Below are 26236 nucleotides of genomic sequence, written 5' to 3'. Positions count from 1 at the left end.
TATATTTTGTTGCCAGTTTGTAGGATCAAATAGTTACTATTCAGAAAGGGGCTAATTCCCATAGTAATATTAAAGGACTTTGTATACATATGTGTGTGCATATATGTATGAAACATGTGTATGTGTATATGTATATATATATATATATATAATTAAATATTGTATGAATGCCTACATTATGAATGTGTTTTGGGGGATATTTGTGGCAAAGGATTTAGTAATTCTTAAGACAAATGCTCTATGTCTCTAAGATGGTTAATTAAGCAGTTTGTCAATATCAAATTTTAACAATTACTTTTCTTAAATATAGTTTAAGAATTTGCAATTAACATTATGTTAAATGATGAAAGTATTAAATACACTTAACATTTTTTGTAGTATATATTTGATATTCATCAAATATACAGTCGTTTTCTTTTTGGAAAAATAATTTTGAATTTAATCTTAATATATATGTTAGAGCTGTATTTTGAAATTGTGTCTCTGAAGCAAGGCAGAATTGGGTTTGAAATCTGGCTCCACACTTACCAGTTTGTCACCTTAGAAAACATTAGTGAATTTTTCCCAATTGTGTTATTTGTAAAATGGAATTGATAATGTAGTTATGCTTTAAGTTTGTGATGGAGATTCAAAGAAGGAATGTGTACAAAGAGTCATATTGGTGATGATGCAACAAATTGTGTCAATGCAATTAACAAATTCTGTTTATGATGTAATTCATATATTCCCAAGAAATGATTACAGCTCAAGATTGACATATTCAAAATGAAATATTCTGGATGATTACATAGATCCTTCTTTCATAGGACATTTGTGTTTCTAGATTATTTATTTATTTATTTTATTGTACAGGTTTGACACCAGCATTGGTCCCCTGGTATACTCTGATCAATATTTACAGATCTCAACCAAACTTCCCAGTGAATATATCTATGGTATTGGGGAACATATTCATAAGAGATTTCGTCATGATTTAAACTGGAAAACATGGCCAATTTTTACCCGTGATCAACTTCCTGGTGATGTAAGGAACAATCTTTTTTTTAATAAATAATATTTTTAATAAATAAACTATATTGAATCAGATTATCATTTTCATCTACTTAAAACCATAATTTATTTGATGTCAATGATACTTAATCCAGCAGCTTGTTTACTTAAGGGCTGAGGATTTACAGGAAAGTCCTAAATTAACTCAAAAAGTAACCAACAGATTTTATGAATGCTTCAATAGGTATATCTAATTTATGAATATTTTCTTTTGATTCTGATTTTTATATTTCAACATTCCCTTTTCAGTCATTCCTATGCTTAAGCTTATCCATAACAGGGCACCTGGGTGATTCAGTTGGTTGAGCATCTGACTCCTGATCTCACTCAGGTCAGGTTTTGATCTCACAGTTGTGAGTTTAAGCGCCATGTTGGGCTCTATGCTGGACATGGAGCTTACTTAAAAAACAAAAATAAAAACAAACAAGCAAAAAAACAAAAAACTATCCACAGCTAATCATTGCACTAGAATCTTTCTAAATACTAACTGTTCTATATCACTTTGTATGGTATGGTGTCTTCCTATCCATTGGACATCATATTGTACATCTATGCCTGTTTCTTCCTCTTCCATAACATATGAACTTCTTCCATAGGCTTAAATACCTGCACAGGGGAACAGTTCCCTTTGTAAGTACCAAAACATGAGGTTCTTTATCATTTGTACAATGTCACTAAGAGCTAACTGGAAGTTTAATTTCCCAAGAACTTCTCCCAAACTCTCACATGCAGAATTAGTTTTTACTTTCTAACCCTTTATTTATATTTTAGTATGACAATCACCTCAGGTTAGTATTTGTGTATATATTCGTTTATACTTCTAAAATATGAGATTCTTCTGGACGAAGACCCTGTCATTAAGACATTTATATTTATTGATTTATGATTGCCTTGAGTCAATTCTTAGTGATTTTTAAAAAATGTCAGTGCTAATCATTTCATTCCCCAAAATGAATAAATGGATTGTTGCTTTAAAGAACCTCATTTAATAGAGAACTACTACTAATAAATTCTAATAATGATTCTACCAATCTTTTTTTATAGCGTAACTATCTGTAATGAATACTTTATATAACACTAGGCTGAGAACTTCATAACTATTTTCCATATATTCTTTCCTTTGAACTTCCATATCCAGCCAGGAACTGTTTTCTTTTACCTTTCAAGTGTATTTTCAATTGGTCTCAACTATTTCATGTACTTACTAGCTCTTCACAAACATACTGCAGAAGTTCTATGAGGATGGACATCCTCTTGGAATTCCCTGAAGTGCCTTGGGCATATATGGGGCATAATGAATAAATGTGCCATTTTCTTATCATTAATACCTTATTAAAACATGCTCAATCATAATAAAACATAAAGTTAAGTAATCTATTCATAGTCTGATGAATATATTATGTCATATTTTATGTATTAACATATTAATCAAAATAAGTTAATTTTTTGCTATAGGGTTTCATATGTTAAGTATAGTGGAGAAAATTAGTATACAGATATGAGAAGTAAATTACAGAAACAAATTGTAATAAATAAAGGCCTTTTTAAATATATAGTTTTTAAATTTTAATTATACCTTACAAGTTAATTTTTAAATTTTTGCCTTACAGAATAATAATAATTTATATGGCCATCAAACATTCTTCATGTGCATTGAAGATAATTCTGGAAAGTCATTTGGTGTTTTCTTAATGAACAGCAATGCAATGGGTAAGAGTAATTTATCTGATAATATATTTAAATGAAAAATTAACTTGAAATGTTAGAACTGCTCTCTTATTTCAATCTCAGATATTGTATGTCAGAGTAAACTTTATTGTTCATGATTTGCTATGTGAAATTATTACAAGCATTTTTCATAGTATGGCAATAGAATTTTGCATATCAGTACTTCTATTTTGGGGAGAGTGTACTGTGTTGTGACATTCAGGTACTTTCTTTTCCCTTCAGAGCAAAACTGAAGCACAACCATAAAAAGGCTTACTCCTATTTCATAGCTTCACTTGTTAAGATAAGTTAATATATCACTACAATACAAAAGAGAAATGTCCATATAGGGAGAGAAAGAAGGAAGATTAATTTTTTATTTTATTATAATTCAAGTAATGTAGAACATATTTTTATAGATTTATTTATTCATTTGACAGACAGAGATCACAAATAGGCAGAGAGGCAGGCAGAGAGGAAAGAGGAAGCAGTCTCCCTGCTGAGCAGAGAGCCCAATGCGGAGCTGGATCCTAGGATGCTGGGATCTTAACCTGAGCTGAAGGCAGAGGCTTAACCCTCAGAGCCACCCAGGTGCCCAATGTAGAATATTTTTTAAACATTGTGCATGCAATACTAATGTTTAACAGATAAATCAGTGATAATAAAAAGCTACAAAATTAAACCATGTCCCAGAAAGAACACTATATTATATGGTTATCAAGGCAATTATTGTCTACATTGGGAAAAAAATAAACACTTTTATAGTGTTTTCTTAGATATTAACACGTGATAATATGATCTTTTAGAGACTCTTCAATTACAACAACTAACTGAAATGCAATTTTGGAAAAAAAAATTTTGTTGTAAAAGGACTGATCTCTTGCTATGCCGGGGATTCAGGGAAAGATTATGACAACATCTGTAAGAAGGAACATCTGGGATATCCTACCATAAACCTCATATTTGGTGGCATTCTTTTTCTCCTATATTCTGCCTATTTTCAGTATCTTATTTTACCTTAATTATTTAGAAATATGTGCAAAAATATATGGTTAATATGAAGCACTGCAATTATTTTATTACTGTGCTTATTTTTATTACTTATATATGCTCTTTTAATTTTATTTGTAGAAATTTTCATCCAGCCTACTCCAATAATAACTTACAGAGTTATTGGTGGAATTCTGGACTTTTATATCTTTCTAGGAGATACACCAGAACAAGTAGTTCAACAGTATCAAGAGGTATATTCTACATCTATTTTATAAAATTATTTTTTACTATACATTTCTTTCATCTCACGTCTAATTTTATGTAAGATATCTGGGCCCTCTTAGCTAAATGTATTTTTAAATCTTACCATTTTTCAGGCATAGGTAGGTGGATTTTGTTTTTCCCAATACCATGAAGCTTATGCATATATTAAATGTCTATATTCCTGATATCAAATTGTTTCTTGCATCTAGGCAGCTGAGTTCAGGAGTTGGATTTCTTTGAAATGTTGCCTAGTAAATCTTTACTTATTCATGACCTACTTTTATGGGATAAAGCAAAGGAAAGTATCTTATCTTCAAGGCTGAAGATAGGCAATGGATATATAGGTCATACACCCCTTTGATAAAAATCCTAAAGGCAAGTGAGTTATAAGTAAGGCTAGTGAAATTTGTTGTTAATGCACAGTAGGTAAACTCCAGGAAAATTGGATCTGATGCTTAGGCATAGAAGGGCAGATTCTGATATATAGTCTGAAGTCTTACATCTAAGCAAATTTTGCTTTCCTATTAAGTAATGTGTTCATGAACTGAAGTCCAAGATGGGTCTTAGAGAGGTAAGCAATCCAGTGCTTACCTTGAGACTGCTTCTAAAATATAATTCTGTATTTTTTCTATATAATTCTTTTATACAATTGTTCTCTTGTGAGTATTGGTTTATATAATTCCTGGTGTTAGTATGGAAAAATAGGCATAAGATTTAAGGATTATTCCATTTTTTAAAATCTTGTTTTATTGATATAGCTTTGACATAAAATTCCCATTTGCTAAAATGATGTTACAGGAGAGGTAATTACTATAAAAAAACTTTCTTCAATTAGGGTCCAAAAATGTGAAATGAGAGTAGGTAGGGTTTTACACAAGTAAATAATTTACAGTGTCTAATAATTCCCAAATTGTTATTAATAAATATGAGTTTCAGAAAACCCACAAAAGTTACAGTCTGTAATACTAAATAATTACAATGTTAGGCTGAGCTTTATGTAGACTTTGGGTATGGTTACTACAACATCTAAACAGTGGATAGTACATTTTTGAAAGAATTTTTTTTTTTAAGATTTTTATTTATTTATTTGACAGAGAGAGATCACAAGTAGGCAGAGAGGCAGGCAGAGAGAGAGGAGGAAGCAGGCTCCCTGCTGAGCAGAGAGCCCGATGCGGGACTCAATCCCAGGACCCTGAGATCATGACCTGAGCCGAAGGCAGCGGCTTAACACACTGAGCCACCCAGGGGCCCCATTTTTGAAAGAATTTGACATTGGCTTTGTGAGTTATTAGCTGGGATTGTTCTCTACTACATGCTAAGTGAAGTCTGTGGTCAGCAGTAGTTGAGTTTGAGTTATGCACGATGTATAAATGCAACATACATATAGTATAGTGGCATGCTTGCTTCCATCATTTTATGAGTAGCCTTGCAAAGGCTTGAATTTGAGCAATAACACACAATCATGGTGTAGCATACAGCGCTATTAATTACTGTGGCATTTAAGTGAGGTTTAAGTTATGTAGAGAATAAAAAGCTGTAATTCTTGTTTGAAGAAAAACAAATTTTTTTCTGTATAAGCTAACCGACAAGCTGTCTTAATATTTTAAAATTTAAAATTTACTTCATTTGACTGACCAAATAGTTTTAAAAACAATGCTTATATATAAAGTGTAAGATAAATAATATATGAATTAATATATGTAATAATATTTTGTATACTTTTATTAAAAACAAATTATGTCATATACATGTACAATACACAAAGACATTTTAATTACATGTCCAAATCTTTAGTGAAATTTCGTGAAACATAAAGTGTTTATTAAATGAGTTTAAAAATGCTAATTTTTTTAGTTTTGATACTAATTTAATTTTAAAATAAATTTAATGTTTAATGAGTCGATTATAACCCAATATAAGTAATTTTTAAAAAATGTTACATTGTGGTTTTTTAAACATATGTGATAGAGAAATCATGAAATATGCATATATGCACCTAATTAAAAAATCATGCCAATAAAGCTTATATTACAAGCTTTATATAACCTAATACTCAGTGAAAATAATTACTATTAGTTACACCCATATTTCCATATGCAAAATAGTATCCTTTGTTAGGATGACACACTGGTATGCTGTTGCTGGTGTGCACTGAACACCAGATTCTTTGGGTCACAGAAAGTGAGAGAAGAGACTCTCTTTGGCCCAAGGGGGAAAAGCCCTGCATATGAATGACATAAGTATACTTGATAAAATAAGTGGCTTGGAGACTTATGCAACATATTTTATTAATATTTAAAAATGTTAATATTTTGAAAAGGAGAAAAATAAGCACGAAAATATAAGGGGATAGAAATTATCTAGTTTTAAACATTTTTTTCTTAAATGAGGACCATTCATTCACTCATTCATTCATTCTGTTGCTACAGGAAGTGAGAGTGAGCTGGGACAATATTTTTTTCTCTTTGATGCTATTTTTATATTCTCTTTTTTAACTTTCCACGCTGGGAAAAATATACCTTTGCAAATGCTCCTTTCTTAAGAGCTAACTTTCTAAAACAAAATAAACAAAGGTGAGTGACAAAACATAAAGTTCTAACAGAATATGCAGGACACAGAATTCAGGTAACACTAAATCTTTGTTCAAAATATGTAATTTAACTTAAGTAAATACTACCAATAACAGAGTAAGAAACAAAGCATATTAATAATAATTTTAATGTTCTTTATTAAAATTAATCAAATATCCATTTACTTCAAGCTCATTGGACGACCAGCAATGCCAGCATATTGGAGTCTTGGATTCCAACTGAGTCGCTGGAATTATAAGTCACTTGATGTAGTGAAGGAAGTGGTAAAAAGAAACCGGGATGCTGGCATACCATTTGTAAGTGGGATGAAGAATTTGTGGGAATATACACCAAGTTAAATATTATCACACAACAATAAATGTATGGATTATTAAACTGCATTTTAATGATAAAGCATTTTTCAAATCCATACCTAAGACCAGGTCTTACTGAAATTCTAAGAACTGATTATGAGTTATACTAGAACAGAATACATAGTTAACTGAACATCACATTCAGTTTTTTAATGTAGACTGTTTTTTACAGATGATATACTTTTAAAGGTAAAAAAATATTTAGGGGCATCTTGGTGGCTCAGTTGGTTAAGTGTCAGACTCTTGTTTTCAGATCAGGTCCTGATCTCACAGCTGTGGGATTGAGCCCCATGTCAGCCTCTGTGCTCAGTACAGGGTCGGCTTCAGAGTCTCTCTCTTCCTCAAATAAACAAACAAAAATCTTTTAAAAAATGTAAAGTATTTTACGTAATATGTGTATTTTCTTTTTTTTTTAAAGATTTTATTTATTTGAGAGAGAGTGAGAGAGAGAGAATGAGAGGGAGGAGGGTCAGAGGGAGAGGCAGACTCTCTGCTTAGTAGGGAGGGAGTCTGACAACTTGGGGCTCCATCCTGAGACTCCAGGACCATGACCTGAGTAGAAGGCAGAATGCTTAATTGAGTGAGCCACCTAGGTGTCCCTTTGTTTTTTTTCTATACAATGATTCCCATATGTAAAACATATGAAACAAGTGTGAATAATTATTTATGCTTTTGTTCTTTAGAACTAGAAAAATTACTTTTTTAAAAAAATATTTTATTTAATAGAGATTACAAGTAGTCAGAGAGAGAGGAGGAAGCAGGCTCCCTGCTGAGCGGAGGGCCCGATGGGCCCGATGGGCCCGATGTGGGGCTTGATCCCAGGACCCTGAGATCATGACCTGAGCCGAAGGCAGAGGCTTTAATCCGCTGAGCCACCCAGGCGCCCCTAAGAAAAATTACTTTTATAAATAATTACAACAGCATTTTTAATGAAATAGAGGAGATCTAAGTAAATTTACTTTTTAATCAATAAATTTATAAAACAAGTTCATTGGACTTAAAGGTTGAAGTTATTAGAGTTCTTTAATATTACTTATTAAAATATACTCTACTTAATTTCAGGATACACAGGTCACTGATATTGACTATATGGAAGCCAAGAAAGACTTTACTTATGATAAAGTTGCATTTCAGGGGCTCCCTGAATTTGTTCAAGATTTACATGACAATGGACAGAAATATGTCATCATCTTGGTAATAACATTATATATTTAATATGTTTTTAGTATTCACACTTCTGTAACTTAATAGATTTTCTATAGTTTCTTCTTTCTATTATTAGGACCCTGCAATTTCAATAGATAAGCTTACAAATGGAGCAGCATATGAGACCTATGATAGGGGAAATGCAAAAAATGTGTGGGTAAATGAATCAGATGGGACTACAGCAGTTATTGGAGAGGTAAATTATGATATTCATTAAAGTTTTATTGTTAAGATTTTCTGTTGTGCAAAGTTTTTATAAGAGAGAGTGTGTGTGTGTGTGTGTGTGTGTGCGTGCGTAGTTGGTTTCAAATCTGGACTTGGTATTTTAATCGTGCAAAGAAATTTTAGACAGAGGAAATATTTCAATGATCTCTAAAACAGTTCTTGTAAGAAGGCAGGTATTTTCTGTGCTATATATAATTAAAACAAAACTAACAAAATATAATTTAGATTACAAAAATTCTAATAATTTGAGGTAAATTAGTTGCTTATATAAATTGAGTACTTTTAGGTTGGGTATTAAAGTTTATGATTTATATTTAATCCTCACAATAAAATAATTAGGTAGCTATGATTAGAATTATTACTTTATAGGTGAAAAAAGTGAATTTGAAAAAGGCCTAGTAACTTTCCTGATGTCATGAAGCTAATAAAAACAGAATTAGGAAACAGATTATATCTCAAATGCATAATTTTAACCAGAATAAACATTCTTTTGTTTATATATATATTCTTTTGTTTGTCTTATAAAATATATAAAAAACTGTAAGGTCTAGATATATTGACTTGGTAATTCCAGTTATGTAATTTAATCAAAGGAAATAAAATAAGAGATGATGTCAATTTATAAAAAAACATGTTTATTATAGCATTATTAACAATAATGAAGAATATCTTAATCACATTCTATTACATTCATTAAAGTAAAAATTTCTGATGAAAGTCTTATTCAAATAATTATGAGCTCCATCAGGAGATAAAAGCTGAATTTGTTCCTCATAATGCCTACTAATATCTCACAGAATATACTTTATTAAGACCTGCTCCATTTGATATGGGTGATCAGTTAGTCAATATGCATAATTTGTGTATAAAACAGTTTGATTTATTTCAGTTCATCTGAAATTGAATTTCTCTTGCCTATCATTATTTTAAGTAATAAGTAGATAATTTGAAGAAGCACAAATCATAAAGAGACAACATAGTATGTATAGTGTTTAATAGCACGGACTCAGATATGTTATTGTTATGTTTGAATTCGTTCTGTGTCATATATTAGTGGTGTGATCCTAAATGTATTTAATTTCTCTGTTTATTACTCCTTTCATCTGTACGGTGGGTTTAATTATAGTAAATAACTCATCTGTAAAGTGGTGATTAAAACATAATGCCTCTCTCCTACAGTTTTAGTAAAGATTAAATGAGCTAATAATCATAAAAATGCTTGGAACAAATGCCATATTCTCATTTATTAAAAAAAATATACAAAGACTTTTTTACTTGAATTTCTTGGAAGCAAATGTCTTTGGAAATTAAATAGTATGCTTTCTTTTATCAAACAATTAATATATTACATAATTGTTATTGTTTTTAACCTAACTATTAGGATGCTGAGAAAAAAACTTAGTTGCAGTCAAAAGAGCAGCCTCTTTCCATGCTGTTGTATTTTTGGCTTTTTAAATGCTTTATGGTCTCTCTCTACTTTAATGTCACTTAAATGCATTTTAAAGTAGGCCTAAGATTATCATAAATATAAATGGTACATGGATCACAGGTACCTAAAGAAATTCAGTATTGTAACTTTAATATTTTTTACTATTTTGCACTCATTAACTTTGTATTATTACTTACTTATTTTTCCTTTTTTATATGTGTATATGTGAATGATCTATTCTTTTAGGTATGGCCAGGATTAACAGTATTCCCTGATTTTACTAATCCGAACTGCATAGATTGGTGGGCAGATGAGTGCAACATTTTCTATCAAGAAGTGAAATATGATGGACTTTGGATTGTAAGTAGCTATTTTAAGAAATTTTGGAAAATTAACAGAAATATTTTTCTATAAAATATTTGTTAATTTGACAGGGTATAGTTTGTTATGTATTGAACATGAAATAAAAACAAAATATTTTTCTAGAATGTATAAATTCATATCTGTTATGTTTCTGAGTTAGAAAAGAATTAAAACTAAAAACTGTAAATTGAGAGTTTTGTTCTTCAGTACCACACTGAAGAATCAATTTCATTTTTGTCACTAAGGTGCTATATTTTTATGACTCATAATTTATGTTTGAAACAATTAAGATTTGGAGATAAGTAGTGTAATTCTAAAAATATTTATTTTGGTCTACAGTATTCAAACGATTACAGCAATATGTACTATAAAAATAAGTAAGCACTCAGCCTTTAGACATTTCTTTTTTTTTTTGAATTCATGGGATAGAATGAAGCAAAATTGTAATAGGCTAAGTGTATTATCACAAGATAAACAACAACAGCAACAACCAAAATCCTAGGTTTCTGGTAAAGTTATTAAAGGAAAATGCTAATGTTTAAAAGTTTCTTTGAATGAAGTTTTATCTCTATAACTATTGATTGCTTCTGGGTTTATTTTATATAATTATACTGAATGATAGTCAATGATTTAGTGGCATGATCCCAGGATTCTGTGTTTCAGAAAAAAAAAAAAAGAAGTCTAATAAACCTAAACCCAGATATCATCAGGGTTTTTGTTCAAAGGTATTATAACTGCACAGAATTTTGGAAGGAGGTAATGGATGTCCTAGGGATAGCTATACTTTTCTTTGGTTATTTGGTTACACAATATCTCTACTTTCATGAATAGCTCATTTTTATTCAATGATTATTTTTTAAATCAGTTACTTAGTTTACAAGTGGTTACTTTGCACCATCAATACATCAGGTAAATTGTGGAGCATACAAAGAGGAAAATGATGTTTTCAGCTAACAACAGGGAACTGAGTTAGAGGTTAGCATAATCCTCAGAATTATTTATGATGAATAGAATGAAAATGGAGAGGCTTTAGCTATTTGACACAAAATTAGTGAGATCACAGTAATACCTAACTGCTGATAGAAAAACAAAACTGTGCATTCCATTCCTGAGGGTTTTTTTCTTTTTTTAGTTTTATTTTTAATTCCAGTCCTAATTTCAAAGTATTGTATAAATTAAGTTTCTGGGGTTTTTTTTTTATTTGTTTGTTTCATTTTGTTATTGTTTTTGTTTTTGCTTAGGAAACAGTTTGAGTCCATTAGAGAAGAGCTACAGCACAAATAACACTTTAGGAATAGTAAAAGAGAATCTGACTGTGCTGTACATAGAGAACACTTCATTTCCTATATCCACTGAAGACACACACTCGATTCATCATCAAAGAGAGGGAGGGGATGGGACGAGGAAGAGCATCTGAGAATGGCAGAATTGTTCTCATACTAATACATAAACATTTGACTAAGCTTAAAAAACAAAACACATGGTAACCAGTATGATTTCAAAGCTCACTAATCACTGAATTAATTTATATGATGTATAAGCAGTGGTTATACCACTTCCAGCTCTTACTTGAATAACTGACAAATTCTACATTGTGTCCTTAATTCTTTCACTTTCTTCAGATTATTTGTTCTGATAGAATGAACATACAGTAAAAAAGAATTATTATTTAACTGCTGAATTTTTATTTTTAGGTCAAATTTTAAAATAGTGTTAAAGTTTTCTTGATTTCTAATTTAAACTCCAAGCTAACATTTTGAATTTAAAGTTTAAATATTAAAATCACTTCAGAAAATGGTATGAGCTCAACAGTCATTGAAAAACAGCTTTTTGCATATAAGTGTATACTTGAATTATCTTTTTGCATACAAACATATACTTGAATTATCTTTTTTTGCATCATTCTTGAGAAAATCTTCTAATACTTGAGAAATAAGAGCCTAATGCATTTGTTATAATTAAGACTGAAGCTGTGATTTCAAAATAAAAGCATTAATCAATATTTTTAAAATTCAAAGATTTTTTTTCTGAATAAATATACACATTGTAGTGGTCATGTTATGATTTCATTCTTAAAAATCTAATAAATGGAATTCTTCCATAAATAAACTCAGTAATTTTATATATAGTACTAGGAAACTTAAATTCGGTAAGAAGATGTATTCCAACAATTCATATATCCAAATAACTGGGGCTTATTTGATTATATTGTCTCTACATTTTATAGGAATATTATAACAATTGAGTTATTTTAAAAATTATTTGGAAAATATGGCTATTTTTATTTAGATTGAGTTCACATGTGGAGCTACAAAATGCCAAGAGATTTTTAAAAAATATTTTATTTATTTATTTGAGAGAGATCACAAGTAAGCAGAGAGGCAGGCAGAGAGAGATGGGGAAGCAGGCTCCCTGCTAAGCAGAGAGTCCAATGTGGGGCTCGATCCCAGGATGCTGGGATCATGACCTACGCCGAAGCAGAGGCTTTAATCCACTGAGCCACCCAGGTGCCCCAAGATTTTTAAAAAGTTTTTATTAGCCACCAAACATTTATATGCCATTTTCAATTGACTTTGAAGAAAACCTTCATAAATATCCCTAAAAATGCTGTTGACAATTCCTAGGAATGGTCATTGCTTGATCTGGGATAATTTGAATGACACTTGAATATCTGTAGGTGTACTTTTTACTGCCAATTCATTGAGGCCTTTTCTTCATACCTTCCACTGCTTTGAATGTGCAGGTTGTAATGTTAAAAATACTAATTGAGTTTATTTTTACATGATATTGAATACATGTAGCATCACTCATATAATGTGCATAAATTAGAGGAAAATGTTTCCAGAATTTTCAAAAGTACATATATACAAAATACATTAAAGAGATACAAATAAATTTTATTACATTATGTGTAGTATGTTTAATATATTCATAATACAATCTTGCCAAGTTGACAGGATAATTTAAAAATAAATAATCAAATGGCAAATATTGTATTTGTTGTTAAAATCATAAAAGTTTTTATTTTTTGTCTTTAGTAGGTTAATATATTTGGTTTTTGGACAAGACTCTTTCCCTTTATATTGTGAACTGGTGAAATAATATATTTTATTTAATCTTGTTTACATGGATGTATGTTAAAACAAATATTTTTTTTATTTTTTAAAGTTTTTATTTAAATTCTACTTAGTGAACATACAGTGTAATATTGATGATTAAACAAAAATTTTTGATCAATTTTCATTTGAAATAAATTAATTTTTCTTTAAAAATTATTTACTAAATTTTGTAAATATTGTCTATTTGGAGTGAATGCTGGAAGATCTTGTGAATTTTATTACAAATTTGCAAATACATAATTCAAATAGAGTAACATAAATTTCATAGTAAACATTTTGCCTCTTATTTTCTCAAGAATAATTATATACAAAAGGAGTTGAACAGTTTAGAAAGAGTCTTAAAGTTTAAAATAATGCAACTTAGTTCCCAATTATGAATTTTAGCAGTTGAAGTTATTTTTAAATTTAATGTAATTCGTGGATTTGTGAAGAAAATACACTTAAGTTCACCTAAAATTATTGACTATGTAAGCATAATTTCTCTTTGTATTAGTTTTACTGGACATAGGAAAACAAAATTGAATATTATATCCTTGATAGTTTCAATAAAATAACTTTAGAATAACTACATAATTTTTCTTCATTATTATTATTATTTTTAAAGATTTTATTTATTTATTTGACAGACAGAGATCACAAGTAGGCAGAGAGGCAGAGAGAGGAGGAAGCAGGCTCCCTGCTGAGCAGAGAGCCCAATGCGGGATTCGATCCGGGGACCCCGAGATCATGACCTGAGCCGACGGCAGCGGCTTAACCCACTGAGCCACCCAGGCACCCTCTTCTTTATTATTATTAGGAAAATATTTGGGGAATGGAAACATTTACCTTTTAATATCTGTTACCACAATGAGAAATTTATTTTGTTCCTCCTTTGAACAACCTTAATTTTTCATATTAATTCTATGTGAGCATGATGTGAATGGCAGAAGGGAAGAGTAATAAAAAAATATATTTCTTCTGAGGAAAATAAAATTAACAAGAGTCTTGACTGAGTGTGAAGCTGTGTGAGAGCAGACTGCATATCACACAGATGTGGAAAATGCACTTCAAAGATGTGTAGGGGCGTCTGGGTGACTCAGTGGGTTAAGCCTCTGCCTTCAGCTCAGGTCAAGATTTCAGGGACCTGGGACTGAGCCTGGCATCTGGCTCTCTGCTCAGTGGGGAGTCTGCTCCACCGCCTTTCTCTGCCTGCCTCTCTGCCTACTTGTGATCTCTGTCAAGTAAATAAATAAAATCTTAAAAAAAATGTGTAGAAGTCCTTCAATGCAAGTAACAGAGGAGAAGAAATTCATAATTTCTTGAGACTGTGTAGTGTGATATATGATTTTATATACATTATCTGTTTCATTCAAAGGCTTTATTTAAAGTTATTTTAAATAGCTTTATTTTATAGCTTTACTTAAAGCTATAAACAGAGAACTAGTATGTGACAGGACAATATTGGAGCCTCAGTTTGCATAGCAAAAGAAAAAAAATCTCTGAACACACTTGGCCTCCAAGAGATGTTTAGGTTACTGGTTCTTATAATGTGGTCCAGCTGCCTTAGGGTTCATTGAGATTCATTAAGGTTGTAACTATTTTCATTAGAATACTAAAATGCTATTTATCTTGTTTTACTTTCATTCTCTTCTGAGAGTGTAGGAATTGAGGAATATGCAAAATGTGCTGTGAGTAGTAGTCAGCAAAGCACATCATAGAAATTAGATAAATGTCCACTGAGGTGAGAAAACCATGTTGAATAAATGAATGTGCTAGAAATATGGACAATGGTGGAGTCAGTGAGAAGACTGATATAACTATTTAGAGAAGACAGTTGCTTAATACTTACAATTATTGTTTTTTTTTTAAGATTTTATTTATTTATTTGACAGAGAGAAATCACAAGTAGACAGAGAGGCAGGCAGAGAGGGAGAGAGAGAGGGAAGCAGGCTCCCTGCTGAGCAGAGAGCCCGACGCAGGACTGGTTCCCAGGACTCTGAGATCATGACCTGAGCCGAAGGCAGCGGCTTAACCCACTGAACCACCCAGGCGCCCCAATTATTGTTTTATATGTAAAATTAATCTAGGTAAATGAAAAACATTTTGGTTGTATACAACCCCTGAATCCCATCTAAGATACTTCTGTCATTACTTAAAGTCTGCTGTTCATATTATATCCATTCAGGACATGAATGAAGTTTCCAGCTTTATTCAAGGTTCAAAGAATGGATGTGAAAGCAACAAACTAAATTATCCACCTTTTACTCCCGGTAAATTTTATTTAGTTATTTATTTACTATTAGCTGAGAATAATTTTCCTTGTTGATTGGTAAATCTTAGCATATATTTCTAAATCACAAATTTTGATACAATCTTGAGACCCTGAAATCAATATCTTTTTGTTGGTTTGTTTGTTTTTGTTTTACTTTTGGACCTGAATTTTTATACTTAAGAAAAGGAGTATGATTTTAAATTTTGGTATAGCATATTGACTTTGTTTATCACTGATAAACTGCCCATGATTAAATAATTTATGAAAGGAAATGAAATTTGTTTGAAATTACAATATAAGTGATCAGATTCTTTCTGTGGGCGCTATGCTGTAAGTCTATGCAGTTTTTAGAAAGAACCTAATGTGAATAGTTACATCTCACATATTCTAAAAAATGGGTTTTTCACCATTAAAAATAAGTTAAAAATATTTAACCAAAGGAAGGGATTTGCTCTTAGCAAATAGCAGTAAGTACATCGGAAGAAAGATGACAATAATTATGGAAGTATCACATATGTTTGCAAATGAAAGCACAATAAAAACTTTTCTGAAAAGTAGAGATTTACATGGTTTGTAGTTGTGAAAGATATTTATGTGTATAAGTTAAATTTTATTTAAATGAACTAAGCTATAAAGCTTTAAAGTGTGTATATTTATATAATGTATAATACAAATGGGTATGCATATATCTATATATTTAAATGTATTTTTTATGCGTTTATTTAGTACTATAATTTGGCAGCTGAATATTTGTTAATGTAAGTGCAAACCTTACAGTTAATCAACAGGAATAAAGGGTGGAGACCTAATTAGAACTTATCTTCAATTGTCTTTCATTTTTTTTCAAACAAATTTCATCTTACATAGCACATAATTTAAGGATTATGAAGTTCACAATGGCAAAATGTGTCTTAAAATAATTTCTTATATATTTTTTCCAAGATATTCTTGACAAAGTCCTGTATTCCAAAACAATTTGCATGGACACTGTGCAATACTGGGGGAAGCATTATGATGTTCACAGCCTCTATGGGTACAGCATGGCTATCGCCACAGAGAAGTAGGTGCAATTTCATTCAGTAACCTCTTTCCTATTTAATGTGTAGAAATATATAATTTCCTAATATAGTTGGAAAATAATGAGAATAAGAAAACAAAGAAGGATAGTATTTTCATGATAAAAAAAATAGGGCATTAAAACCACCAGTACTCTTACTAATCTTCATGAATGTGGATCTTAGTTAATCAAGAACTACGTGATGTATGTGTTTAACTGTGATTCTTTTTTAATTCATAGATTTAAATTATGCTTCAAAGTTTTGACTCAGTTCATTATCTCTGAATATAATGGTGTTCTAAGCATGAACTTCACCATTGGCATAGGAGAGAGGTGTTTCTAAACAAGTCTTTATTTTTCAAAATCAAAGGTTTCAATTAAAATATAGTTTTCTATGTAGTATCTCCCAAAGTAATTTTTCTAAGGCAGTGTGTCACTTATATATAAAAAAGAAACAAGTTTAAAAAAAAAAGAAAGGGGACAATCATAACTTGATTGCCTATGATTTTCCAAGCATTATATAAAGACCTGTAATGCAATTTCCAATAAAACCCAGATCCTGGTCTCAATACATTTTAAATTTTCTCATAATTAAGTAAACATGATCAAGTTTAATTCAAACCTACATTTGTCTAATCCAAAACATGCCATGATATTATACACTTTTATACACTGTCTTCATAGTGTTTACTTTACTTTTAAACTCAGTAGATCATTACATATTGAAGTGTATAAATATATAAATTCTAGAAACAAAAAGCAATATTATAGTTCAATATTGTAAAGATATTAATAAAGAATAGCCACTTTAAAATAACATTATATTTTTACTAAGGTAGTCTGGATAATCTTATCTACTAAATCAAACACTTGTATCTTTTCTTGAATATTTCCCATTAATGGAAAAATTATCATTAATACTCCAATATCAGTAGGGGTGAGATGAATAATACTAGTGGTTGTGGATGGTAAACTTCAGGAAACAAACTAAAATGCCTCTCAAATATGTAACTGTTATCCCAACATCACATGCTATTATTTGAAAATACAGATATTAATATATCATCAACATTACTGTGCCACGAAAAGTCATACAGAGTTCAAATTCAGTTTATGAAATCTGATGATATAGAGGGATTTCAATGAGTATAGACCATATATGTTAAAAACAAATGTTGAATGGATACAAAAAACATGACCATTTAATTTGATAAAGAAAACCAAAATCTGAACCACTTCTAATAGATTTCCTTTCTCTGTTTGATTGCAATATTTACATAAATAAATATTGACAGATAAATAAAAATTGGTACGAAAGATTGATAAAATATTTATATTTATATAAAAATAAATCTTACTAATTTACTTTTATTTTTAGAGCCATAGAAAAAGTTTTTCCCAATAAGAGAAGCTTTATTCTCACCCGGTCAACTTTTGCTGGATCTGGACGTTATGCTGCACATTGGTTAGGAGATAATACTGCTTCATGGGAACAAATGAAATGGTCTATTGCAGGAATGCTGGAGTTCAGCTTGTTTGGAATACCATTGGTAAGGAATTTCATACAGTGTTATTTATAAAATATGTGAATTACTCTTACTTTTGTAATATTATCATCTTAATGATTTTCAATATAATGACTAAGGTATATTGCAGGAAAAGTTCAATCCTTATTCTTAGGGAATTTATAAGAAAAATTAGAATTAGAAATTAAAAAAAATTAGAAGTTATAAGAAAAAATTAGAGTTATAAGAAAATGTCTATAATATTCAAGCCATTAAAATGAGAAAACAGAATAAATAAATTTCAAGTAAATCAAAAAAATACATATAAGAAATATCAATATAAACAGAGCATAGAAAAAGCTTACAAATATATATAATGTACCAGATAAGATGGTAAGGAAAAATCCAGATACATTAGTAAAAAAAGTAAATGTCAAATGTCTAAATATATTTAAAATACCAGATTGTCAGTTTACATTAAAAAACAATAAAGCACACACCCTGCGTGTGTGCTTTTGGGTAGATTGGAGGGGGAGGTGAACCATGGGAGACTATGGACTCTGAAAAACAATCTGACGGGTTTGAAGTGGCGGGGGAGTGGGAGGTTGGGGTACCAGGTGGTGGGTATTATAGAGGGCACGGCTTGCATGGAGCCCTGGGTGTGGTGAGAAATAATGAATACTGTTTTTCTGAGAATAAATAAATTGGAAAAAAAAAACCAATAAAGCTATTTCCTCTATTTAAAATATAGTAAAATAAAATAAAAGATAAAAAATAAAGAGGAAGTCTCAAGATTTTAAGAACAGAAAAAATGTATACTAGGCAACTCTAAATATAAAAAATCTGATATTTCTAAATCAAGCAAAAAAAGTATGCTATGTTGATATTCAACACCAAAGAAGGCCACTACATAAAAAGAAATAATGTAAAATGTGTCAGGAAATTACAGTGACCACTTATTCTTTCTTTCATATACACAAAACAAAAGGAAAACCAAAAACCAACCAAACAAAAACCACAACAAAACTTCACACACCCACACAGCCTCTTGACTTTGGAAATTAAAAAACACATTATCAAATGATATGTGAGTCAAAAAATAAACTGAATGGAAATGGAGGGGGAAAATCCTTGGAACTGAATGCTCACAATTATGCTTCATATCAAAAATGTGGGATATCTGCTTAGATTAAAAACAAAGATATGCTGAATATTAATGAGTAAAGTGAATCAATTAAGAAAATGGAAAAAAGAAAAACAGAATAAACCTAAAGAAAGAAATAGGCAATTAAAATAAGAGAAGAGATTAAAGCAATGAAAACAAAGTTTCTAGAGAAAAATTAACAAAATGAAATTACAAAGGCGATTTTGAAAATTTGAATAAAATAAAGCATTTTCAGTAGTTTTGTCTGAAAAAGAAGAAAATCATAAGCAATCTTATAATGTATTTTAAGATAAGGTGTTATTTATTATAGCAAGTAATTAATCTAAAATATCCAGGAGTAAATATTAAAACTAAATGTAAGATTTTTTAAAGAAATTTTAAATAACTAAACAAATATATGTCATGTTCATAGATAATAAGACTTAGCATATTATAAATACACATTCTCCCCAAACTATATCCAGGTTCAGTGATATTCCAGTTTAAACTATAAAGTGAATTTGGGGAGCATCAAAGATTACTTAAACTTCATTTGGAAGACAATGCAAGTAGAAAAGAGCATAAGGATTTACCTTGTCCGATTAAGTAGTAACAAACACAATGATATTTGTCTCTGTATATTCAAATAGAATAATATGACAAAATAAGATACAGGCCCATTCATTAATGAAATACAATTACTGATAGCACTATCACTATAGATTATTGAGGAAGTATCAAATATTCATATGAAAAATTGATTATCCATTTAAAAAGAAATGAGTCCATGCCTCATGCCTTACACTAAAATCAGTCTCAGATGGATTAAAGACTTATGTGTGGAAAGTGAACCTTAGATATATTAGAAGAAAATATGAATAATTCTGTGATGTTAGGTTAGGGGAATAATTTCTTAAACAGATCACAGAAGGCACAAATAATAAAGAATCATAAATTTGACTACAACAAAGTGAAAAAAAATTGTTCGTTAAAAGACTATTTTAGGGGTACCTGGGTGGCTGAGTGGTTTAGAGCTTCTGCCTTCAGCTCAGGTCATGATCCCAGGGTCCTGGGATAGAGCCACGCATCAGGCATCAGGCTCTTTGCTCAGCAGGGAGCCTGTCTCCCCGCAGCCCGGCTCTCTGCCTACTTATAATCTCTGTCTGTCAAATAAATAAATAAAATCTTTTATAAAGTTATTTTAAATAGACAGTAAATAAATAATACTCAATTTAAAATACCTACTAGAAATCTGTAGAAGGTAAAAACAATAGAAAATTAGGAAAGGATATAAATAGGTAATTCCGTAGGAAGAGAAACCCATATGGACTCAGTAAAAATGTGAAAAAGTTCTCAACTTCCATAGTAATCAGAGAAAAGCAAGTAAAAATTTGGTGAAAAAATATATATTTTTTAAAGTCTGAAAACAACAGTAATTGGGAAGAAACGGAATAATGGAAATTTTCATTGTGTTTACAAATGGTTACAACCAGTTTTGATTAAACAATGTGTATTTCCAATAAGCCAAGAAAATAATCTTGCAAATATTTATATATATAATACCATAGAAGAATAGTTAAGTTTTTTTTAATATTCATAAAGAAACCTATATATAAGACTTAACAGGAGCATTTTTCATAGTTATGAGATCCTATATTATAGAGAACTAGAACTAAATGTTTACATTTAACACAAGTGAATCTCACAAAAATAAGGTTTTGAGAAAAAAATGAAATGCTGTGTCATTCAAATTGCCATTTACATAAAGTTAATAAATATATAATATACTATATATTGTTTACGGGTACTTATATACTATTTAGAAAAAAAAGAAATGTTTGTAAAAATTTAAATGAATATACACATACCAAATTAAAAATAGTTTTTTTTGGAGGGTTCCTGAAGGAAGAAGAATGAAATTTTATATGACTACATGTTAGGCAACATTTTTTACTCTTTTACTATTATAGTAATATATTATAAAAGAAAAAATAAAATCATGGGGGTGGGTTTTCGATTAAGAAATAACACATTTTAATAATATAATTTCACATTGTATATTGAGTTAACAATGATTAGATCAAAGGAAGAAAGTAAATACATAAGACTAACAATGTATAAAGAGGCAATGAAAAAAGTGTAATATAATATTAAAAAAGTGTAAAATAATTCCATAGCAAAAATGGAAAATATAAGACTATGTTAAGGAAGAATACATGAAGATAGTCAAACAAAAAGATTGCTAAATAATGTAAATTAATCTGTTGAGGTATAAAATGTGATGCTCTGGGCAAATTTGAGTCTCTTTACACTATGAATAATAGATATATTTGTTACTTAGGTTGGAGCGGACATCTGTGGGTTTGTGGCTAATACCACAGAAGAGCTTTGCAGAAGGTGGATGCAACTGGGGGCATTTTATCCATTTTCCAGGAACCATAATGGTGATATATATGAGGTAAATGCCTCTTGTTCTCCATGTTTTTAAATAAGACCTAATTCTAGTTTTAACAATGTACTTAAATTTATATCCATAGAAGATATAGTCTGAAAGTTTGCAGCATAAAGAAGAGTTAGAAGTCCTCTTCTCAAGGCATATATTTTATGTATTAAAAAATGGTGAAATAAGGAAATCATGAAAGGTAATGAGGTCGCACCATAAATATTTTATTTAAGCCTAAAGCATATACAAGTGTGTTATATCACTTTAAAATAATTTAATATTAAAATTAAGCCAAAACTTCTTGAGTCTGGATTCTAACAATGTAGTTCCAAGTAACTTTCATAAAAAATATAATGTGATATTAAGGATTTCCAGCTTTTGTTCTGTTAAAGAGACACAAGAAATTCAAGAGACTTAAAAAGTAGTTTGAGTCGAGAATCTTTGTCTAATAAATAAAACTGAACTGATAGGTTGGGAAAAATTAAACTAACATGTTTCTGAACTAGTGGGAGCAGAAGTATAAGGACATTCTGAGCTGTTCTAATACCCCTATGAATTCGGCATGTTCTGGGCTCTCAGAGACATATTTCTCAGAGGAAATGAGAAAATTAGGTGAAACCATTAAATCAATTAAGTGCATGTTGGTTGAGAAATTATTCACTGTTCACACACTGGTTACATATAGAGTCATTAATTCTGTTTGAGAAGAGTTTTGATGAAACAATGGGCAGAGCTCTGCCTGGAAGGAAGCATAACAGAACAGTAGTAAAACGTATAAATGGGGGATTAGTCATTTCCTAATCCACCTGAATGATGCTTTCAAGAAATTTGTGCTCATGGAAGAAGCGGATATGAATTACATTACACTGTGTGTTCATTTCTGTCTCCCAAAAGCAGATGTCAAGACAAATATGTTAGAGATTTATTGGTGAAATACTTGTGAAAGGATAAAGGGGAGGGAGCAGGAAAAAATGAAGAAAGCCTTCATATCATAATCTGAATCTGGTGAAGATGAAGGCAAGGAAGGAGGGTTTTTAGGGAGAGTAACATACTGCAGCCCAATTCTAAGGGTTTTCACTCAGCAGTGGTGAGTCCTCAAGGCAAAGTTGAACATTGGAAACGTCCTGTATATTTCAGGAATGGGCCTGAATAGTACCCCCACCATGCTCATTGATTAGCTACGGGCAACCAAAGGGAAATATCTTCAGGATAAAATGATGATGAATCCAGGGAGGCAGTAGATAGTACCTTGAGTTAATTTTGCTACCCATTGAGGGAGATCCACTGATCCAGCTTGGGCTCAGCAGGAAGGCTGTCCCTCAAGTTACGAGCCCCCGTGCTGGCCAGGCAGCCTGTTCCCTGTATCTCTGGGCCAGTAGACTACGTATCTGGGCTTTTTCTTCTAATGGCAACAACAGGGCACAAGGCAGCAAGTCCTCAGGCAATCATATTTTAAGCCTTTACATGAATGTGTCACATGTACTTAGATTCCCCTGCCCAGAGTCTATCACTCAGTTGAGCACAAAGTTAAGAGGTGGGGAAGTACACTCCACCTTTAGTGGCAGCAACTGCAGAATTACATAGTGAAGGTTGTGTGTACAAGGGAACATGAATATTGGAGGCAATAATTCAATCCACCACAAATAATATAGGTAAAAAATTCTTTGTTAAAATATATTTTCATCTCTAACTATATGTAACTATATGTAAATGAAAAATGTAAAATGTAAATGAAAAATGTCTAGTATAAAATAGTTTAATTAAAACATATATCTAAATGAAAACATAAAAAATAAAAATACTTATATACTTTGGTGAAGAAAGTGTAACAATTTCAAATTTTTATAAACAAGCTAAAATATGTGATTTGTTTTTCAAATAGAAAAAATGCATCTCCTTCAATTTTCATTCATTATTTTAGCTTTTTTGTTTCAATGTCTCTTTTTATTCCATAGCATCAGGATCCAGCATTTTTTGGGCAGAATTCTCTTTTGGTTAATTCATCAAGGCATTATTTGAATATTCGCTATACATTATTACCTTTCCTCTATACTCTGTTTTACAAAGCCCATATGTTTGGAGAAACTGTAGCAAGGCCAGTTCTACATGAGTGAGTACCATGCTCAAGAATTTTAATTTTTCAAACTATTTTCAGATATATATTTAGAAAAATTAATGGAGAGTAATTATGATGTCAAATGATTTATATAAAGCATTTGGTGAACTATGGAATGATAGCAGTAAATAAATCTAATTAATTTAATGATTAGACAAGGTTAAACTAGAAATGTGGGAATTGAATAGAACATAGGCTGTATTAGGGAAATTATATTAGTAAGATTAAACACGCAGTTTTTGAAGACATGTTACGTATGTATTGTCAAATCATCTAGCTGTAGATCAAGAGTATGGTATTGTTACAGAGCAATTAATTATGTCTGTCTTTGTATATCTTGAGCAAAGCAGGACCTTTCCCCAAGAAATGACTGAAGACCCTTTCAAATCAGGTTAAAACAGGAATTTATAATGAAAAATTTAAAGGAAAGAAAGTAGACTATGAAAGATTTCTGGTACTTTACAAATTTATCTGAGAGAAATTGTATTAAACAGAATACTTATTTATTATGAATAATAAGTAACCTTATCATCCCTGATAAATTTTTTTGAGCCCAGTTGAACTAATTTCCTCCCCCTTTCCCTCCTTTTTTCTCTCTCTTTTCCTTCCTTCCTTTCTTCTTTCTTGAGTGTCAGATGAACTATAAGGATATAAGAACCATAGATTCAAAATGAGATGTGAAACAAGCAAAATTAAAGCTAATAATCATTCCCATGAAAAAACTGAAATGATAAACCAAACAGAGAATTTGGATAAACTTATTTTTATCTTTATATTGCAAATTGTCATTACAAAGCAAATTGTCATTTTAGGTTTTATGAGGATATGAATACCTGGAGTGAGGACACTCAGTTCTTATGGGGCCCCGCATTACTTATTACTCCCATCTTGAAAGAGGTAGGTTTTACAATTTTAATTAATCTATTGCTTTTAAAGGATACCTTGTAACCAAATTCACACAAAATTATAAAAAAGACTTAGTAATAAATGTTACTCTACCTGACTGTTTCAAACTGATAAATGTTGAATTCTAAAATGTAGAAGAAATTCTGAAAAATTATAAAAATGTTAAGTAGACATATGTTTTTCAAATATATAATATGTAACTGCAGAGAAGAAAAGTATGTAAAATTAATATTCTTCTAAAAAAGAAAGCTTTATTTGTGGAGCCAAAATCAATCTTGTAATAACAATGAATTCTCATTTTATTAGACATAGACATATGTCAATAGACATTGAAGTTTTGTTAAATTGTAAATAAAGAGGAACTGGAAAGCCAGCTGATCATATGAAAATATTAAATATTAAGTACTAAAAATATAGTAGAGTGAGACTTTGGGGTTTTACCTATTATTTAGAAGTCTCTAAAGCCCATGGAAATATACAGAAATGAATGTGTACACATTTGCAATTACCATGTAGATTATAACAATACAAATGCTTTTTTTTATTTGCAACTTAAATTAATTTCAACTTCACTTTTGATGTGATTTATATTATTATATAAAACTAGTAAAATAGCCTGATTATTATTTATAGGAAATATTGTAGTGGAAGAGTACAAAGGAAGCTTTTTTCTTAACTATTAAAACCCAACTTACTATTTGATATGAGACTTTTCTGATAAGTATTAAAGAAATAAAAAGTGTATAAATTATCTTGCTTTATTTTAGGGAGCAGATACAGTGAGTGCATATATCCCTAATGCTACTTGGTATGATTATGAAACTGTAAGTAACCTTAATATAGTAATAGACTGACAAGTATTATACTGTCACACATCTATATGTGGAAACTTAATTCCCAACACATAGCATATCTGTTTTCAACATTTTTGTGATCATTATAAAAAAAAGAATAATTCCAATTTGAATAATATGCAAAATTTGTGCAGGTATACATGTTTTGTTGCATATGAGCAAGTATATGTTGCATGTGATTAATATAAAATTACATTCTTTAGTATGAAGAGTTATATTATTCATTTTTAAATTGTGGAAATAAGACTCACGAGTGATTTTAGGAAGGAGTGGTGACTTATTTTGATGTTTTTCCTACTTTATATATTTATCTTATTGGCAGAAGAATTGAGTATTGAGCTAGTGGTAACCAATTTTTTTTTTTTTTTATATGGCACATTCAAAAGTTTGGGAAAGATTTTCATTTCAACCTTGAAAAGGCAACATTGTAATATTCATATGCAACACATTTTTTAATTGATTAAGACCTTTGAGAAGTATTTATTTTGAAAGGCATTATTTTGCATATCACTTATATTTTTATAGAAACAATGATTTTTATTTTATTTTATTTTACTTTTTTTTCAATTTATTTATTTTCAGAAAAACATTATTTATTATTTTTTCACCACACCCAGTGCTCCATGCAATCCGTTCCCTCTATAATACCCACCACCTGGT

At 30.3% G+C, this 26236-nt stretch overlaps 1 protein-coding gene across 1 annotated transcript in view; it reads left to right on the top strand.

The window, feature by feature from the left end:
* SI (sucrase-isomaltase) overlaps window positions 1-26236 on the top strand; it is a 102338-nt gene that overhangs the window by 11877 nt on the left and 64225 nt on the right. Inside the window, exons 7-20 of the mRNA XM_044255096.1 lie at window positions 853-1024; window positions 2661-2760; window positions 3889-4001; window positions 6776-6901; window positions 8021-8152; window positions 8241-8360; window positions 10065-10178; window positions 15465-15549; window positions 16494-16611; window positions 17987-18158; window positions 21599-21715; window positions 23656-23810; window positions 24629-24713; window positions 25490-25546. Coding sequence (XP_044111031.1) covers window positions 853-1024; window positions 2661-2760; window positions 3889-4001; window positions 6776-6901; window positions 8021-8152; window positions 8241-8360; window positions 10065-10178; window positions 15465-15549; window positions 16494-16611; window positions 17987-18158; window positions 21599-21715; window positions 23656-23810; window positions 24629-24713; window positions 25490-25546 — 1666 coding nt within the window. The remainder of the gene's footprint in view (window positions 1-852; window positions 1025-2660; window positions 2761-3888; window positions 4002-6775; window positions 6902-8020; window positions 8153-8240; window positions 8361-10064; window positions 10179-15464; window positions 15550-16493; window positions 16612-17986; window positions 18159-21598; window positions 21716-23655; window positions 23811-24628; window positions 24714-25489; window positions 25547-26236) is intronic.

Source organism: Neovison vison, chromosome 6, assembly GCF_020171115.1.
Source record: "Neovison vison isolate M4711 chromosome 6, ASM_NN_V1, whole genome shotgun sequence".
NCBI lineage: Eukaryota > Metazoa > Chordata > Mammalia > Carnivora > Mustelidae > Neogale > Neogale vison.
This window is presented reverse-complemented; position numbering and strand designations above follow the sequence as displayed.